We start from the raw sequence: 19,368 nt of genomic DNA, 5'->3' as shown, positions 1-19,368 counted from the left end.
TCCATTGTAACCTATTAATTTAACGAAATTCAATGGAGTGGTACAACATACTACGAAAAAAAGTCCGTTAGAAAGCAAATGGGCAAAAAATGGTCACTTTATTCTTTGAATTTAGGCGCCAAAAAGATGGACTAAATTTTCTAAAAGTTTCTATCATATTATTGCTTATTTTGTATTATATTCTAGATCTGGAAGCAAGTACCGTCGCTCCCTCGGCTTATACCTGCTCCCGCATGGATTCGCACGTGGAGAGCAATCAAACCATCGCCCATCGTATGTGGTCACACCACTGATCTTTCACTGGCCAATCTGTGATTCTGGATCGGATGTGTGCCGATGGAGGTACCTCCCAGCGGACTTATGCCAAATAACCCGTAATTACACATTCATGTTTATGTCAAGATCCTGTGATTATTATTGAAATTCTCGCCAAGTTGTTGGAGTAGTTAAAAAAAGTTTGTTTGGTTGGTGAATGGTGAATAGTGTTTGCGATGATGACGATACAACGATGATTGGTGATCCTCACGCTAAAGCTTTTGTCTAATCGCGCTTGCTGCGCTTGCGATCCGAATGGCTGCTGCGCTCGTTGTTCTTATCCTCGGCACGCTTGGGCGCCTTTTTGGCCATGTTCAAGAACTGATCGAGACCGAAGGGATCCTCCTCCTTCTCGAACTCAACGGGTCCACTCCTCTGGCCAGCGGCCGCCTCCTTGGAGGCACCGGAAAACTGCTTGTCTGGCACGAAACGCTTGGTATTTACAATGGCATCCAGATCACCGCCGTAGTTATCGCTATCCGCCTGCTTGCTGGGTCGGTAGATGTGAGCGCCCAGTGTATTGGAATCGCGCCACGGCTTGTCGTACACATTGTACGCTTCGTCATCGCCGTAACCGGAGTCCATGCCCTTGCTGGTGTTGAAGAGACGCTGATCGAAGAGCGTCTCACCGTTGCCGGCACTCTTGGCGGGCAGACCCAAAGCGATCTGCTCGGAAATGTCACGCTCCCTCTCCTTCTGCAGTTTCGATCGCTTTTCGGGAGCCGCCCGCTGCAGGTTTCTATCCCGCTGGCGCTCCCTTTGCCGCTCCGCTCGCAAGTCGTTGCGTTCACGCACCTCGGCTCCTGCAGCTCCGGAACCGGATGTCTCGGCTGCCTCCGGATTGCGTAGTCCCGCTCGCTCTTCGCGAGCCCGTTGCGCCATCATACGCAGCATATCCTCCTTCTTCTCCTTCTCCTTTTGGGCAAGCTTCTTTTCCAGCTGGGAGCGTGCCTCCACCGCCTCGCGCGCCTTGCGATCGGCTATGTACAGTGCCTCGGCCATCTTGGCGAACTTCTCGTTGATGTGCACCTGCTGCAGACCGCGTCCATCGGCTGCCAGACGCTTGTCCAGTGGAATGGTGTAACCTGATATCGAGGCAAAGTTTCAATTAGGATAATGAAGAGGATTCAAGTTACTATATTAGCTCGCACCTTTGGCGTTCTTCCAGTTCGATATGCAGGGCGGGATCTTCCACTCCTTTTGCTCCTTGACCGTCACCTTGCGCGATGGTGAGTGGAGGACAGGTGCTGGCGGCGATGGTGGACCTCGTGGAATCTTTTTGTTAATGCGGAACTTGGGCGGCTCCATCGGATCGAGCTGCGCCTCCACCATCCGGATGACACGCTGCTTGGCGCCCGAATTGAAAGTATCGCCCTGCTGCGAGGGCGTGTACCGAATATACTGGGCGGGACCCGCCTTCTGGGCATGGCGCACGGGCAGCGCTGAGGTGATCTTCTGGTTGGTCAGCTTCTCCAGTGCCAGGCGCGTCTCCTCCGTCGTCTCCATCACCGTTTCCTCGTCCGGGCGCTGTAGTTCATCCGCATCTTCGGCCAACACCTCCGCTGGCAGCAGTTGCGAAATGGACGAGTACACAATCTTGTCCTTGCCATGTCCTTGGCGCGCTATGGCATCGTATTTAACCTTTCCCTTGTCGTCCAGGCGAACGGCCAGAGCATCCGATTTCTTGCCAACATTTCCTGGTGCACCCAGACCTGTCGAGAAGAAGACGCAGGAATTGTTTACATAAATACAGAAATACAATATTCTACAGCAAACGTTTAACATAATGTGGTGGAAATTGAAGCCTTCTAGCTGTACCATCAGCCACATATATGAAGCTAATGGTTATTTCCTTTACGAGGATACCATTACCAACGAAAAAAACACGACGACATCGTTTGCAAGCACAGAGAAAGTGGAATTAGCACGAATGGGAACCCACCTAGTGGATATTGCGCCACATGGATCTCCGGGAAGGCGCCCCCATCGCCAAAGTCCGCATCCGTCTGCGGTACCCAATCCTTGCGCTGTCCGTACGGCGGAGCAGCGATTTTGGCGGAGACCAGGGCTCCGATCTTTGGTGCTCCGCGGGCGACCAGGCGACGCTCGTCCTCCCGATCCCAGATCGCGTTCGTCGGCGTGGGCAGCAGGCTCGATAGCGACATAGCTGATGTGATATTTTTGGCGAATCAATTCCTATGTAAAATAACTTTTTTCAATTTGCAAGCCACAAAAACTACAATAGAAAAGTGGAAAAAAAAAACACGCACGCACACGGACACACACAAGCGTACGGGTGGTAGGGTTGCCAGACTGCTAATAAGAAAATGTTATCGAGTGTGGTCACTTTTAGGGATGGATTGCATAAATTGCGTTTTTCTTAAGGCAGAGGATCCATTTTTTCAGAAAACCAATATTTTTGCTTCGTATTTTCTGTATAACTTGGCTAAAAACGGTCAGAAAGCTCATATAAGTATCGTTTTTTAGTACTAATTACCAATACTAACTATCCATAACATTTTTTGAAGGACTTTGTGAAATTTTTTTTTGGCCAAATTTTCGCATTTTTTGTAATGGGTAACATCATCAAAATTTGCAAAAAATGGACAAAAAATAGAATTTCCTTTTTTGAACACAGTTCGATTGGAAATTTAATTACGAGCTCAACGAGGTATGACATTCCATATTTGGACCATTATTTCGAATGTTCTTATCAAAATACAGTATACAGTACAGTATATTCTTGCATACAGTATATGAAAAATCAAGGGCAATCAGAGAAAATTTTATTAATTTATTTGTATTTCCCTTTCATAAATGTGCAATACTTAATAATATAATTTATAGATATCCCCCTAATCATTAGAGATAGTAGAAATCTAGCTAATTTCCCGCTACGCTTGCCCAATCGATACTATCGTACCGTCCTAGCCGCTGGCAGTACCATCGCTAGCAGTGCAGTCAACAATTTAAGTTTTTGTTTTTGTTGGCCAAGAACACAATAAAATGTACACATTGATGCACGGCTTCTACAAATACATGACTCAGAAGGACGACTATTGCGTGGTAATCCTAGGCCTGGACAATGCTGGCAAAACGGTAGGCAGTTGAATCATCCAATGAAAGCCTCATGTCCAATCGGAAACTAACACCTGTGCCCACGTAGACTTACCTGGAGGCCGCCAAGACCACGTTTACGCGTAACTACAAGGGCCTCAATCCCAGCAAGATCACGACGACGGTGGGCCTCAACATCGGCACCATCGACGTGCAGGGCGTACGCCTCAACTTCTGGGATCTTGGTGGCCAGCAGGAGCTGCAATCTCTGTGGGATAAGTACTACCAGGAGTCGCATGGCGTCATCTACGTGATTGATTCCAACGACAGGGAGCGCATGGAAGAGTCGAAGACGATCTTTGGTAAGCGAAAGCAGTCTTCGAACTAATCCCTTGAACAATACTCGTTTTGATCTATTTTGTTTAAGATGATCTTTTATTAGCCATACAAGGAAAGAGATTCACATAAAATGTATTATTCTTACTCCCCAGACAAGATGATCAAGAACGAACTGCTGTCCGGAGTGCCTTTGCTCATCCTGGCCAACAAACAGGATCTGCCCGATGTGATGGGCGTGCGGGAGATCAAGCCAGTTTTCCAGCAGGCGGGTGCTTTAATCGGGCGGCGAGATTGCCTCACCATTCCCGTATCCGCGCTGCACGGCGAGGGCGTGGACGAGGGCATTAAGTGGCTGGTGGAGGCCATCAAACGACATGCGGTGGTCCGGCCGCCGCGGGAAAACGATTAGAAGATCAAGGAGAAGACATCCGGGCCTGTTAGTCGGCCCTCCACTGGCTTTAATTAGACTTGTACTTTTGTAAGTTAGGGGCTTAGGATAACGCTTATTTGTAATTAGCCGGGCGAGATTGTGAGATACAAATTGTATAAATGCGTCGTCATTATCTGCAAAGACCTTAAGACTTTCCTTTTCGGTTAACTACTGCTTGTAAATGAGGAAAACAATGTTAGAATGCTGTGAGACTTCTGCATAGGACAACGAATTACAAATACTATTGTTAGAATAACAGAGAACGCAATGCTTATTAGCCAAACAACTGCAAGAATTCGTAATTTACTTTGTAAATATATCTTATTTTATATGTGTAGCTAACCCTTTGAAGAAGAAGTACTTTGTTCTAGAATATGTAACATTCGATTACATCTGATCTATTTATTAAAATCTCGTTTATAGTTATTGCAATATTGGGTATTTGGATGCCAAAAATGTAATAAAACTGAATCCATTCGCAGCTGTCATGGTTAATCGTTAGCCACAAAATGTGGGCGATTCGAGGTCCACCAAAATCGGGAGAGTCGCGGATTTATCTAACAGCACTGCACTCGTAGTACACCTCGATATGGCGGTTGTCAATGGGGCTCCGCTTATCCGAACCGACCGACACCGAACCGCCGAAAGAAACAACCAGCAAACAGCCGGGATTGCGGTGTTCTCACGGCGCGGGGAGCATTATTATTACCATTATCAGTCCGATAGATAAGTGCTGTGTGTGCCACCAAAAAGCAAAGGCGGAGGAAAATGAAAATGAAATAAAAACAACACCTGGTGAGTGGCACTGGAATCGTCAGTCTTCCGCAGGAGTTTCCACCGCTCGGACTGGAAATGATCGGCCGCCAGCAAGGGCTAGATAGCTAGACCTCGAGCCAGAGCTAGGGAAAAGCAGAGCGTTACCTGTTAACTATTAGTGTACATTAGATAAGGCCTATGTGGAGCACTCGCCGCTTATCGCTGCCATTCCCATACCCGAACGCACTCCCGCTCCCATTCCAGTCGGTTTAGTTCCGTGCTCCAGTGAGAAGCCACCATGTATCCGTATTACGAGCAGGACTGGAGCGTTCTGCCGCCGGAGAACAATCGCAGGTGAGATGAAATCCCGCCCGTTGCTCGTTCATACCCCCAAAGATTCGCCTGTCGATCTTTAGAAAATGAGACTTTTGAAAGTGTTTTTCAAAAATGACGTTATCGCAATGTGACCGTCCATTGACCGCTCTGCATAGCGGTATTTTTTTTTTATTCGTGCTGTGGTGTGGCAAAAGAAAAACGTTGAATCACCCCGTGTTGGCTGTGAATGCTAATTTAAATGGAATTTATTGTCCCCCTATTATCTCTTTTATTTTGGTAAAACTGTCACTGCTCACAGTCATTCCAGGCATGAGTTGTTGCGGTTAGAATGCAATGCCATGGAAGTATACATGAGAATTTTAAGCTCAAGCTGTAACTGTTTTATGCCTCAGCCTTGGTCTTTTCCGTATAAATATTTGTCTGGTCGATAAAACATTAATAGCCTACCTATGGATGCAACAAAACTATATATTTCAAACATGTATGAGTTATTTGCTTAAGTTTTTACTCCAAATCTTTTTCCCTGACACCCACTGTGCCACGAAACGCCCTAACGCCTATCAGTTCGAGGCGTTAGTGCCTTTTGGGCACACTGCTTGTAAATATCGCGCTCTCGCTCGCACCCACTACCACTGTTGCGCTCATCATCAACATATTCTCGACGAAACATTTTTTTTTACTTGTTACGTTGATTTTGTGGCGTTTAAAATAGCGATTAACCAGCGCCAAGTTGACCCAGCGAACATGTGCTAAAGCGTAAATGCAGTGCTAGAATAGGCATTTATTCAATTGCAGAATCATTCCAGTTAAATGCGAAGGTGTGTGCGTGTACTTGCGACGACGGGCCGTGTGTGTTGAAATTTTTTTTAGTTTTTGTCGCGTTGTTAAATTCTGTAAAATTCAAAATTCAAAAAAGCTGACGCGTTTCCTGGCCTTTCATTAACAAAAAAAACGTAACGTCTCCAAGTACGCGAATGCATTAAATTTGTTAAAACGGAAGTGCCCGTTGAAAAGTGTGCCATAGATTTTCCTGCCCTTTTCTTGTTGGCCCAAAAGGCATGCATGTGTGTGTATATATATATGTGTGTGTGTGTGTGCGTGAGCAAGTGTGTGTAAGCCTTCCAGCGAATCGCATAAATTAGCAGGCGAAAAATCACATTGAAAACAAACGAGGAAAGCTCGCAAGAAAAAAACCCTACGTGTTAAATATATACTATAGGGTATATAGGAGTGACGTTATTTCATGACTTTTTAATGCAATCGATATGTATGTATGTATGTCAGTTATGCTATCGCTGGCAGCTGTTTTCGTTTTTTGTCCAGTTTACTTAATAAAATATTAAGTGGACATCAGTAAACAAGTTAGATTTTTCGGCCTTACTGCTTCCTCCTTTTCCAATTGGAAACCCTTTGCGCGCGTATGAATATCTCTATTAATGTGAGTGTGTGCATTAATCATTTAATCAATTTGCATTGCGCTCCCAACTAAAGTGAATAAAGCACAGTAATTTGTTGTTGCCTTGGCCAGAAAGAGAGATCAAACGTATTTGCTTGAGCCAACTCACACACACCCTCACGCAGGCACGCATCTGAGATGTCAGTTTCATAACAACAGTGATCTGCTTTATGTCAGCGGTAATTGTACCTGCTTTTATTTAAACTATTCAGCTTATTTTTTCCAATTCCATTAGCTTGGAAAGAGAGCTAGCGTGAGAGGAAGAGAGAGTAGGAGAGCAAGTGCAACAAAATAGCGGCCGGCTGTTATTCCCAGTGTGTGTGTGTTTGCTGGTGTGCATTTGTGTGGGAGTGCAGGTGTGTGCGCGGAAGATCTGCAGAGGAAAAACCGTTAGTTCGTTTCGCTAATTTGTGTTGTTGCACCGCCGCTACAGCAACAAAAAGAAAACAGAAGAGCACATAAGCCGGCAAATAGTTAACAAAACCAGACGTAATAGAATATAATAATAATAACAAAAATATAAATAAAAATACGAATACAAGTTAAAGAAGGAGCGGAAAAAAGGCTGCCACACAAGTGATTCAACGTTTCTCGCCGCCACAATGAACTCCGAGCATGGGTAGGATCCTAGACAGCAGTGCCCACATAACCAGAATAATGCCCATATAAACCCATTTAACCTCTTCCTCCGGCAGATTTAATCCAGCCTTCAATATGGCCACCATACGGCAAGCATTCACAGAGGCGGTGGAGAGAGGTAAGTCCAAGGCAGTGAACCCCACTTGGTAGATTGCTCCAATAAGAAGAGCATCGTGTGCTTGTGATCACCCAAAAGGTGGCTACAAGTAGATATTGATGACCTGCAACGTAGGATACAGCCAGGGGTTAAGAGAGAGATCAGCGGCCAGACAGACAGAAACCCGATTAATTAACATATTCTCATCCACTTCTCGCCCACAGTCAGAATGCCTACGCCCACACGCCTGCGCGACCTCATCCGACAGATTCGCGCCGCCAGAACCGCCGCCGAGGAGCGGGCGGTGGTCAACAAAGAGTGCGCCTACATACGGAGCACGTTCCGCGAGGAGGACTCCGTCTGGCGGTGAGTCATCTCCACCCGCTTGTAATATACATGTGTGGATACTATATAGATATATATTCGCCCACAGCTGTCGCAACATTGCCAAGCTGCTGTACATACACATGCTCGGCTATCCGGCTCACTTTGGCCAACTGGAGTGCCTTAAGCTGACGGCCAGCACGCGGTTCACAGACAAGCGGATCGGCTACCTGGGCGCCATGCTGCTGCTGGATGAGCGGCAGGATGTCCACCTGCTCATCACCAACTGCTTGAAGAAGTAAGCTGTGTGGGCGGTCTAATTTTGCACCTAACTCACTAACTTAAAACCCAATCTCGATTGCAGCGACTTGAACAGCTCGACGCAGTTCGTCGTGGGCCTGGCCCTGTGCACGCTGGGTGCGATCGCCTCCCCGGAAATGGCCCGGGATCTGGCCAGCGAGGTGGAGCGTCTGATGAAGTCCCCGAACACGTACATTCGCAAGAAGGCGACACTGTGCGCCTTTCGCGTCATCCGTCGTGTGCCCGAGCTGATGGAGATCTTCTTGCCGGCCACGCGTTCCCTCCTCAGCGAGAAGAATCATGGTAAGCATACCTACAGTAAAATGCGTGCATTGATATAATCAAACTAATTCTTAATAATATCTGCTGCAGGAATTTTGATCACTGGCGTTACGCTGATCACGGAGATGTGCGAGAACAGTTCGGACACGCTGATGCATTTCAAGAAGGTAAGTTGACATGGTGCCGGCGGCGGAGTCAAGTCCTCGGAATCGGTGGCCTTCTACTTCATCAACTGCCACTGCTGCTGCTCCGGCTGCATCTGGTTTTAATCCTACTCATTAATGTGGCGCTCGAGAAATTGAAAGAAAAAAAAGGCAAACGCCCCCAAAAAGCGGGTTCCAAACCAAAGCAATTTTTGTGTACGATTATCGCGCCCATTTGCCCATCTAGCCGTAGTCGATTTGCCATAATTATCAACCATATTTTTATCCCGCTATCACCCATTTTGCCCGTTTTATATATTATATGTATATATAACCCTGAAAAATAAAAACGTATCTTTTCGTTTACTTTGCCGATTTTTGAAACACACCCCACCCACACTCCTTATCGTTTCGATCGACCTGTATACTTACGATATTTTAACGCTTGTTTGTTTTTGATCGAATTCGAATACCGCGCAAAACACAAAATGAAATTTGTTGTAATTTGCTTGCCAGGATAGCGGAAATCGAGAGGTATGATTGTTGCGCCTAACTAGAAAATATACCTGTAACGCCTTCTATATTTACCTTAATACCCTACACTATATATACTCATGTAAAAAGTCGAATTTTGTAAGAGTTTCTTGCTGTGTTGCCTATGTATATGTCTAAGCCAGCGGTATCTAGTACCAGTACTAGTACTAACATTTAAAATATAATCAAACATAATTTCAAATGCTTGGTTATCTAGCTCATCATGATAGCAACTATAAACTATTTCTGATAACAAGATGCTGATAGTATATTTATCTTATCGGTAGCAGCTTGTTCAGTTATCTAAGACATTAAAAAATGTCATTTGAAAAGCGTTTGCTTTGAAGACAATTCAATTTGAATATGAAGTGTCATATAATGTATATATGCCCTAAATAATATCCTGCTTTTTGTATAAATCCTGTGATCCATACAATCATTTCGCTTGCACAGACATATACATAATCATGGCCGGCGGAAATTCACTTTTGGCCAAGAGTTTTCGATCTACACCAAATTTTTACTAGGATTTCCTTCACACACACACTCACACACACCTGACCTGTACAGAAAGGGTTTTTTTCCGTAGATGGCCATGTCTCAAGAGTTTTTTTTTGAGCCGGGCCTTAGAACTTTCTCGTTTCATTTGCACACTTGCAGTTCCTAAAGTTCTTTGTCCTTCACACCAAACAACGCACACTGAACAAAATTGCACACCCTTTATTATACCGCTCACTGTCACAAACTTTTCCGTATTTCCCGCATTAAGTTAGAGACTCTAACATTCGGCATTGTGTAATGGCTTTGTGTAAATGACCCCCCCAGATTGTGCCGAACTTGGTGCGCATCCTGAAGAACCTGATCCTGGGCGGCTATTCGCCGGAGCACGATGTCAGCGGCGTTAGCGATCCGTTCCTGCAGGTGAAGATCCTGCGACTGCTGCGCATCCTGGGCCACAACGATCCGGACGCCTCGGAGGCGATGAACGACATACTGGCCCAGGTGGCCACCAACACGGAGACGAGCAAGAATGTGGGCAACACCATCCTCTACGAGACCGTGCTCTCCATCATGGACATACGGTGAGTGGCTTGATTCTTTTCATTTTGGGTTTTTTCTTTTGCGAACTAAGTGAATGTATTTTGCCGACAGCTCGGAGGGTGGACTGCGCGTCCTGGCCGTCAATATACTGGGACGATTCCTGCTCAACTCGGACAAGAACATACGGTACGTGGCGCTGAACACGCTGCTGCGAACGGTGCACGCGGACACGTCGGCGGTGCAGCGGCATCGCACCACCATTCTGGAGTGCCTCAAGGATCCGGACGTCTCGATCCGTCGACGGGCGATGGAGCTATCGTTTGCGCTGATCAATGCACAAAACATACGTACAATGACCAAGGAGCTGCTGCTCTTCCTCGAGAAGGCGGACGCCGAGTTCAAGGCGCAGTGCAGCTCGGGCATGATCCTGGCCGCCGAGCGATACTCCCCGACCACGCGCTGGCATCTGGACACGCAGCTGAGCGTGCTGATTGCTGCGGGGAACTATGTGCGCGACGACGTCGTCTCCTCCACCATCCAGCTGGTGTCCAGCAGTCCCGTCCCGGAGCAGACGTACATCACGAACCGTTTCTGGGAGTCGCTGCAGGTGGCCAATCATTGTGAGGACAAGCAGCCACTGCTGCAGGTTGCCGTCTGGGCCATAGGCGAGTACGGCGATCTCTTCATGTACGGCGCCAACGAGGATGGTAAGTAATCTCGCTAATCTCCTAGCCCCAATCCTATTGCTAATCCTCGTCTCCAAATCGCAGAGTTTGAACGGCCCACTGAGAGTGATCTGATCGCTGTGTATTATAAGTTTTTAACATCTGCTCAAGTCTCGACCACAAGCAAGCAATATGCTCTGGTCTCCCTAGCCAAGCTAAGCACGCGTTTGCAACAGTGCGTGGAGTAAGTACCATCACTTCCCAAATCCACGATGATAGCCCAACTCATGCAATCTGTATTCATCACAGGGAAATCCAGGCACTGATCACGTCCTTTGGCAGCCATCTGAATGTGGATCTGCAGCAGCGAGGCGTGGAGTTCACGCAGCTCTTTGGCCATTACAAGCATCTGCGTCCACCGCTGCTGGAGAAGATGCCGGCCATGCAGATCAGCAGGATTAGCTCGCAGAACGGCGAGAGCGGCGGTGGCTCCTTCGACGACAACAGTCCCGATGTCATCGAAAATGGCGTGGAGGGAGGCGGCGGTGGCGGACACTCACTTATCGAAAGCAATATGAACACCCTTGGTGACAATACGGTATGTTGCGTAATGCATCCTATCGAACTGCTTTTCACAGACACTCCCCCATCTCTTACAGAACATTTTGCTGGATCTGCTGGGCAGCACGGATCTCTCGGCGGGAGGCGCTGGTGATTTGGTGGCAGCCACGGATCTCTCGAATGCCGTGCATAAAAAGAACTCGCGCAATGCCAACGATGTGGCGGCGCCCGTTTCCAATAACCAGGATCTGTTGGATCTGCTCGATCTGGATCTATCCGCGCCCTCGTCCACGACGACGGGTGCGCCGGCGGGCGGAGGAGGAGGCGGTGGCATTGTGGCTCTGGTCGGCGATAATAACCAGAGCAGTGCGGCAAACATGAATAACATGCTTGGTGGCCTGGACTTGGGCGGCTTTGGATCTGGTCTGGACAGCTCTGCCAGCATACCCACAAACGGCAACGATTTGGCCAGCATGCTGGGTGGCCTGGGAGCCCCACCGACTGCATCAGCGCCTCTGGCGGCTCCAGCTTCCGTTGGCAACCTCATCGATGGCCATGCCGGCAGTCTGCTGGCCGATCTGAATCCCACGGCTGCCTCCAACAATGTAGCAGTGGTGGGTGTACCCATTTCCATTCGCTAGCCCCATGTTAATCTCCATTTTTGCAGCCTCCACAGGGTCCCAGGCTGACGGCGCTGGACAAGGATGGGTTACTCGTGCAACTGGTTTCGGTCAGGGGCAGCGATTGCATGCGCATCTATATGACGACCACGAATAACTCAGACAATACCCTGGATCAGTACTTGCTGCAGGTAAAAAGTCATGCATTATATGCTTTTATATCAAGCGATTTATATTATTAAATGAATTTCAGGCGGCTGTGCAAAGGAGTTTCCAGCTGCAGATGCTGACGCCATCCGGTTCCGTGCTGCCGCCCGGCGGAGTTATAACGCAGGAGATGCGCGTGGTGGCCACGTCGAATGTGAGTAGTGATTGGCGGCTATCTGCTACTTCAACCAATTGCTAATTGTCGCAACATTTTCAGGCGACACTGCGGATGCGTCTGCGCATACAGTACGTGCTCGATGGCCAGCAGCAGGTGGAGCAGACGGAGGTCAGTGGATTCCCCGAGCAGCAGCCGGCGCCGGCGGCCGCAGAGTAGAACTGCAATTGTATTAAAGCGAAACCAGATTAGCCTAATATCGGAAATAATTCAACACACGGGAAACTTGCGCAGCAGCAGCAGCAGGAGCAGCAGCATCAAGAACAGCAACAACACTAAGAAAACACACACACACTGTGGTTGTCACACATTTATTGTAAAATAAGTTATCACACACACAGACGGTGAAACACAGAGACACCCACGCAATCGCATCTAGATCAGAGCATTTTCCAAATCGGCGCACAGCGTTGTTCAGACTCAGACTGTTTGTTTGTTTTTTTTAGCCGGGTTATTCTCCATTTGGAGCTGGATAGCTGAGAAAAAAATTAAGGCGGTGGGGTGGTTACGACCCGCCCAAAAGCAGTTAACTTATATATTTTCCCTAATTTATATCTATACAAATATATATATATAAACACACTACTTGTCAAATCAATATTTACCGTCGCCTTGTTTTATTATTAATAATTCTCTCATTTTAAAAGGTGTGTAAACTCTTGTGTGTAAAAGACAACTGTCAGTTTTAAGTTAAGACAATAAAAGTCAAACCCACTATTCCCCATATTAAATGGCAACTAACAATGGCAAAGAAGGAAAGGAAAAGTTAAGATATGTATTAACACCGATTGTGAAATTATTTAGCAGAAGCATTTAAAAAGCTTAGCATTTTAATGGAATCGAAATGGAGAGCGAATCGAACGATGTTTGATGCCATTTCGCGCAGTTTATTTGTTATTTCTATATGTAATGAGTGTTTGTTTGTTTTTTTGTCCCGTCCTGAGTCTTTTTGATCGGTTCCCGGCTTCTGTTGGCCAGCCCCTGATATTCCTTTTTTACTTACAACGCTAAACACGTTCATAATATAAATATATATATATAAATACATATACAAAGACACCGAAAAACACAAAAACACGACCACCACCACGCGGATATATATATATATTAAATGATGTATTGTTATTTCCTGTGCGCACGTACTTAAAGCGGAAAATCAGCAGCAACTAGAGAAAGTCTAAGAAATAAAAATGAAATGAAATCGATGAAAAAAAAAACACAAATCAGCTAGCACTGTGGAAAACTAGATAATATCTATGATAAATATAATTGTAACTGAGGAGGACGCAGCTTAGAACAATATATTAACTGATTAGTTGCCGTCGCCGAGATGAGATGAGATGGAAATGAAGATGGGGGCATCGAGAAGCAAAGAAAATCCATTAACTATTATTATTATTATTACGATTATGAATTGTGCAGCTGTATGAGAAGGAAAGAGAGGGAGAGAGATAAGAAAATAATAACATTTACATATTGTACAATATATTATTATTTTTGTATTATTATCATTTCCTTTTATATCTACTTATATTCCACAAACCTTTTGAGCCGAAATAAACAAACGATTTCGTTTTATCGAAGGACTACACATGCTAAAGATTCTACTTCTCATCGATAAAGGAATAATCCTTAAATATGGATTTTTAATCATTTATCGATTGATGATTTAAATCATGCCTGAATGGTTTTCAAATCTATTTTTAAACTTCTTAATGAGTAGTTCCTAGAACATGCCAATTTGACTCTCACAATCTAATTGGGATAAAACAATAATGGGGCTTCCCACAGAGATACCCACTCCTGCCCTCGAAAGTATACTATGAAATGCTCACAATCCCATTGTATCAATACACGTGACTGACTGAATCAAATCAGAGAAGTGACAGGCGTTGTGTTACCTAAACTCTGCATCATCCTCCAATCGCCGTAATCCTAATCCTCGACGAATCTCCGCAGACAAGTGTCGGCGAACAATGGAAATCATCGAGGATAATGCTCGGCATCAAGACGTCTCACGGCTGTCAGCTGGTGTCCGCAGCTTCCTTCCACTCTCATCCTGGATGTTCCGGCCTCTCAGTGGTGGCAGTCTAACTTTTATTCCTCATATGGAGTATTTAGCTCTAGATTTACATATTTCTTTGTGATAGTAATCAAGTAATTGGAATCAGTAGCCAACGATATAGCCATTGTCCAGCCCATTCCACTGGCGGATAGTGTGTCCAGTGGCGGATTCGCCGCCTTCGTTTCCGGCTGGCCAAGGTCCAAAATGCACCGCAGCGAGCCCAAATCCCAGACCCAGCTCAATTCAGCGGTGGACATAGTGGATCAGCAAGCCTGCAGGGAGTTCTATTCCCACAGGAGCAGTGTGATGTGTGCCTCAGGTCACGGGAAAAGGAGATACTCCGTCTGTCCATTGGTAAGCTTGTGGGCACCGTTTTCTTTGGCGCTGATATTGCTGATCCCAAATATCAGCAAATAGCAAATAGCTTACCAATGAAAATATTATACATACATATACTGGATTTTTTTCAATGCACGTCCTTGCTTTTCTAGCTCCTTAGCCACTGATTCGTTTTTTTTTTTTTTTGGCATCTCTGGTGCAGCTGTCACCCGTTGTTGTTTTTCTTTTTGTTGTTGTCGCTCCCCCTTTACCTTTTTCTCTTCCACTCCTTTTTGCTCGCTCTCTCTCTCTTACGTTTGCCGATTTTGGCAGCACTCCTTTTGGGCGCTCCTTTCTTCCACTGGCGCGCTCTCCTCTCTCCGCTCTGCGCTCCCGCGACGCATTGTAACCTTTGGTAAGGTTAAATGTGAGCAGCGGAACCCGCGAATTGTGCCACGCCAAAAGGGGCGTGTTGAGTGGGGGGGCGTGGCAGGCGGAGTTGGGGGGCGAGGCGCCGACGCATTGGCAGGAAAATGGGATATAGGGATATCTGGATACCGTTATCCCTTGCAGCCAACTCGAACGTGTTGCATGCAACCTGTCCGTTTCGTTCTCCTTCCCTTCTCCCTCCCCCCCATCTACCCCACCCACTACTCCCACTTTTCACTTCCACGTGGGTGTGCTCTGGCTATAAACAGCACGAGCATCTGTGTGCGTGCAATAGTGTTTGTGAGTGTGTGTGGGTGTGAGAGCATATCTCCGTATCAAAATCAAACTGATTCAGCAGCTCCATCAGTATTAGTATCAGCTGCAGCCGCTCTGCTTTCGCCTCTGCCGACGTCGGGTACAGTGAAGCCTCGCAGGGAGTACTCCAAGGATTGGTAAGTGCTATGTTTTATATATAGTTTTATTGTTTTCTTGAAATTTCTCCAATGTTTCGAAACAGTAAGTGTTTTTTCATAGCACTGTTTTTAGCAGTTAGTTGCATCTAACAAGTTAGTTATGAATATTTATTAGTAATATTCTTAAAGGAGAAATACTTTATCGGCTAGTTACATATCCCACAGCAAAAATGAATAACTTCTAAGTTCCATTGTTAGTAGGGATTAGCAAAGTAGAACTGTACACCCACTGGATGCCACCAAAAAGGGGGAACTTTTTGGGGCCAGTGAAGTAGCTCCAGTGCCGCATGTCTCTGCAATGATTGAGATTAGTTTCCATTTCTTAATTGAAAAGTTGCTCTAATCTTTTGATATTTGTGGAAATTTGCCACAGAAATTTATCAATTTTCCGGCACAGCCTTGGCCGCCTTGGCGCCCACTTAAAACCCCCCTTGTTTCCACCCCCCACACCCCCCGGGGAACTACAATTGCCCGTCTACCCGGCGAACTGCCTTGAACAGCAACAGCAATCGCCCTTCGGCTGCTGCTGCTGCACTGAAAAAACAATTGGGGCCAAAAGGGCGGCGAATCTGATGCCAATTAAGAGGAAAGGTAAATTACCAGCGGAAGGCAAAGTTTTGAATTTCCTTTCATGACAAGTTTTGCCAGCAATGATAATATAATGAGCACATTTCGCGCACATTTTAACTCACTGTCAAAGTTTCCCTACCAATTACTCCATTGATTGGTAAAATAATGTGCAATTACCCAAAATAAATTGAGGGTATCAGTTACAAGACGAAATGAAAATATATTAGCATTAACATTATCTTTTAATCGTAGATAAATTAAAGTGCAAATCATTTTACACAACTTTAGTTAAGAAATAATTATGTTCTAGTTGGTTTCGAATACTGGAGATATTTTCAAAAGATTTCTAAATTGAAAACCCCTCTTTTCCTCGCAGTGTGTTCCCGATGCTGTTGTAGTTGCTTTATTCCCTTGGCCTATCTCCCCACCCCCGGAAAAATCATCCCCGCCCCTCCCTCACTCCCTTTGCCCGCTGGCACTTTTTGGAGGAAAGGAAAAAAGTAATTTTGTGCAACGATGCGACGACCCTTGGCCAAAATAAAAAAAAAAAACGAAAAGACACAAAACAGAAAAAGAAAAACAACAGCGGGAACAACAACAAAATTGTAATGAGAAACCTTTTATGGCACAAACACATGCTCGCTTTTCCACCCACCCCCGCCCACTTTTCCCGCCCGCCGCCCTTCGCCACCCAACCACCCAGTCACCCAAAAAGCCAAGTTATCTCATCTGTTCTCTTCTCGTTTGCTTTTTAGTCGTAGTCTAATTTTATTTGGTTTGCTTTGCGCTTCATCTGCTCCTCCTTCTCCTTTATCTTCGTCCACTTCTATCTTTTGTCTACTTAGAATTAATAATTTTTGTTGTTTATACTTATTTTTTTTCATCTCCATCGTGTTGTAATACAATATGTTTGTAGGTCCTCTATATGTGTGTACAGCTGCGGTCAAGATAATAGCAGCAGGTCCTTGATTAAAATTGGATTAAGGCTTTGGAGAAATTCGTTCATCAGTTTATGGTAGAAAAATGAATTTAAATTTGTCATCGATATCTTACCTTAAGTTAAGCGTTTTTTTGGCTGACGAATTTTGAAGAAAACACAAAGAAATCCTACTGCTACTATTTTGACATCAGCTGTAATTGCTTTTGTTTTCATAGCGTTTTTTTGGTTGCCTTCTTGCTTACTTTTGTTTGTTTGATAATTTATATTACAAAATAAAAATCAAAAAGCCAAACAAGGTTGGGGCCAGAGTAGGGGTTAAGGGTGGTGGTGGCTAAGGGTTAAGCGGAGAGAGAGGTGGATTTTGGCAAATGATTTGGATTTGGCAGGTGGGCCCCTCTCCTCGTGCTCTCCCTCTCCCTCTTCTTCTGCTTGCTTGCTCTCTCTACCGCTGAATTTCATTTCTTTTGTATTTGTTTGTTTGGGTGCGCCTGTGTGTGTGTGTGTGGAGAGGCGGGGGCGTGAGTGTGGGCGTGTCCATTGGGAGCATTGGAGCATCTTTATCGAAATAACATTGTAATTGCTTTTTGATAAATGAAGCACGCGCTGCACAACTGACAGCCGAACAACAAAAGCAACAACTAAAACAAACAGCGCAAGCAAGCGGAAGAGCAATGCTCTCGCACCAGCGCTACCCTCTAATTTCTCTCCGGGAAGATCAAAAGCAACTGGCAGTCAAATTGGACGCCTAATTGGAAGCGCTTCGCCTGCAAGTGGATTCGAATTATTTCTCACATGTTAGAACAAAATGAAACAAAGCTTTGGATTCTTAAATATTTTATATATGTGAATTTACTTAGTCACTATTTGTTAACATTAGAAATTTGTCTTTGATCAAGAGATGCAACAAAAATCGTTTTGATTGCAGCTAAAACTGTTAAGTGAAAAAATGATTTGAGAAACGATTATCATTATCTTTATTTCATAACATGCTTCACTTAATTCAAAGTTCAAGTGTTTATCAGTTATCAAAAAAGCAAATAAAAATAACAAAGTATTATATATATTTTCATATATTTTTTTGATATTTATATATATAAATATGCTTAGCTTATCAGGAAGAAGTTTATTTGGTTATGTTTGTTTTTGTTCTAAGTTCAAAATGTTTTCTTTATCAATTAACATTTGTATTGGTTATAAATACGTACAGCTAATTTCATATATTTTTTTATACAGTCATTTGAAAACATTCAGAAATAAGTGATATAAAAAATAGGAAAAGATTGAAATGTACATTCAAAGGAATCGAAGTTTAACACGTTTTTCAGTCCACGCTTAAGTTGTATTCTTTGTTTCTCTTCAAAGAATATTCTATATACGATTTAAATATATGCATTTATTTGGAAGAGTTTAGTTGAGTAGTTGGAAACAAAGGCATGGAGCTTCAAGTACAGGAAAACCCAAATAAAAAAAAAAAAATAAAAATATTCAATTTGCACTGAATACTGCAGTTTGAATCCATGATAGGCAGAGCATGCTCGACTATTCTAGCAATGGGTATTGCCAGTGGACATGCCCTTGTTCCCCAATGGGTATTGGGGTTATAAAAGCAAAATCGCTCGGACGTCTCACTCAAGTGTCGCCCAGACCTAATCCCCCCGCCTTGGAAGAGACCCCTTCGGAAATGGGCTGGGGCACCACGCACTCTGGGAAGACAATTTAAAATGTTGAAAAATGCTCAGCTAATTGGCAGTTGACAGCGTCGAGAGCCTGGGATTGGCTTGGCCCACAAAAAAAAAAAAAAAAAAACACAACACAGACATCGGCAGGCGAGCATGGGTTAAGAGGCGGTACTGAGGGGGCTGCGGGGGCTGCTTTAGCTGTAGGGGCATATAAATTTAATTTGGTTTATAAAAAGTGCTTGAGAATGTGGAGTGCGTGGCGGAGCGGAGTGGAGCGGGGGATGCTGAAGTGGCCGAGCAAACAACAGCTGAAGCAAAAGGGGATGATGGGGATGCGGATCTAATGGCAGCCAAGTGGCCGCCAAAGCCAACCCCCTTTTTGCTAATCCAAAAACATAGGAAAGGCTAACACAAAAAAAAAAAAAAAAATTAATTAAAAAAGTAAAAAAAAAAAATTTAAAAAAAAAAAATATATAAAAAGCAGCAGAGAGGCGAACGAAAAAGTTTCCCAAGCCGACGAAAAGCGAGTTTTTCGCAGAAAAGCGGCGAGGAAAGGAAAAGTTTAATCGGAAATTCTTTAGAGAATTCTTTTCGGCCGCGGCAAAGGAATTTTTCCA

The 19,368-nt window shown here is 44.9% G+C and overlaps 3 protein-coding genes and 1 long non-coding RNA gene across 8 annotated transcripts; 2 read left to right on the top strand and 2 right to left on the bottom strand.

Moving 5' to 3' along the window:
• Positions 1 to 391: 391 nt before the first annotated feature.
• On the bottom strand, positions 392 to 2,624 carry LOC6619766 (puff-specific protein Bx42). The gene is made up of 3 exons (XM_032725514.1): positions 2,258 to 2,624; positions 1,467 to 2,027; positions 392 to 1,400 (listed from the first exon to the last, which is right to left on the bottom strand). The coding sequence occupies exons 1-3, from the start codon at positions 2,478 to 2,480 to the stop codon at positions 541 to 543; spliced, it is 1,644 nt and encodes a 547-aa protein (XP_032581405.1). The 5' UTR covers positions 2,481 to 2,624; the 3' UTR covers positions 392 to 540.
• A 628-nt stretch (positions 2,625 to 3,252) lies between these two features.
• On the top strand, positions 3,253 to 4,567 carry LOC6619767 (ADP-ribosylation factor-related protein 1). Its single transcript, XM_032724547.1, has 3 exons — positions 3,253 to 3,414; positions 3,482 to 3,734; positions 3,864 to 4,567. The coding sequence occupies exons 1-3, from the start codon at positions 3,322 to 3,324 to the stop codon at positions 4,118 to 4,120; spliced, it is 603 nt and encodes a 200-aa protein (XP_032580438.1). The 5' UTR covers positions 3,253 to 3,321; the 3' UTR covers positions 4,121 to 4,567.
• LOC116801979 lies at positions 4,519 to 5,332 on the bottom strand. Its single transcript, XR_004362360.1, has 2 exons — positions 5,063 to 5,332; positions 4,519 to 4,874 (listed from the first exon to the last, which is right to left on the bottom strand). It is a non-coding gene; the product is annotated as an uncharacterized LOC116801979 (long non-coding RNA).
• On the top strand, positions 5,196 to 13,458 carry LOC6619768 (AP-1 complex subunit gamma-1). 5 transcript variants are annotated; one of them, XM_032724544.1, is made up of 16 exons: positions 5,858 to 5,989; positions 7,123 to 7,308; positions 7,385 to 7,446; positions 7,650 to 7,791; positions 7,859 to 8,047; positions 8,114 to 8,352; positions 8,422 to 8,498; positions 8,991 to 9,008; positions 9,834 to 10,090; positions 10,161 to 10,756; positions 10,820 to 10,958; positions 11,024 to 11,312; positions 11,374 to 11,889; positions 11,943 to 12,086; positions 12,149 to 12,256; positions 12,320 to 12,436. In XM_032724544.1, the coding sequence occupies exons 2-16, from the start codon at positions 7,292 to 7,294 to the stop codon at positions 12,434 to 12,436; spliced, it is 2,910 nt and encodes a 969-aa protein (XP_032580435.1). In that variant the 5' UTR covers positions 5,858 to 5,989; positions 7,123 to 7,291. The 5 variants fall into 5 exon arrangements, with proteins under 5 accessions (XP_002043981.1, XP_032580434.1, XP_032580435.1 ...); XM_032724545.1 differs by having other exon boundaries at positions 5,858 to 6,051; XM_002043945.2 differs by lacking the exons at positions 5,858 to 5,989; positions 7,123 to 7,308 and adding an exon at positions 5,196 to 5,251 and having other exon boundaries at positions 12,320 to 13,458.
• The last annotated feature ends 5,910 nt before the right edge of the window (positions 13,459 to 19,368 follow it).

Source organism: Drosophila sechellia, chromosome X, assembly GCF_004382195.2.
Source record: "Drosophila sechellia strain sech25 chromosome X, ASM438219v1, whole genome shotgun sequence".
Lineage (NCBI taxonomy): Eukaryota > Metazoa > Arthropoda > Insecta > Diptera > Drosophilidae > Drosophila > Drosophila sechellia.
Note: the sequence above shows the minus strand (reverse complement) of the source record. Positions and strands in the feature narration are given on the sequence as shown.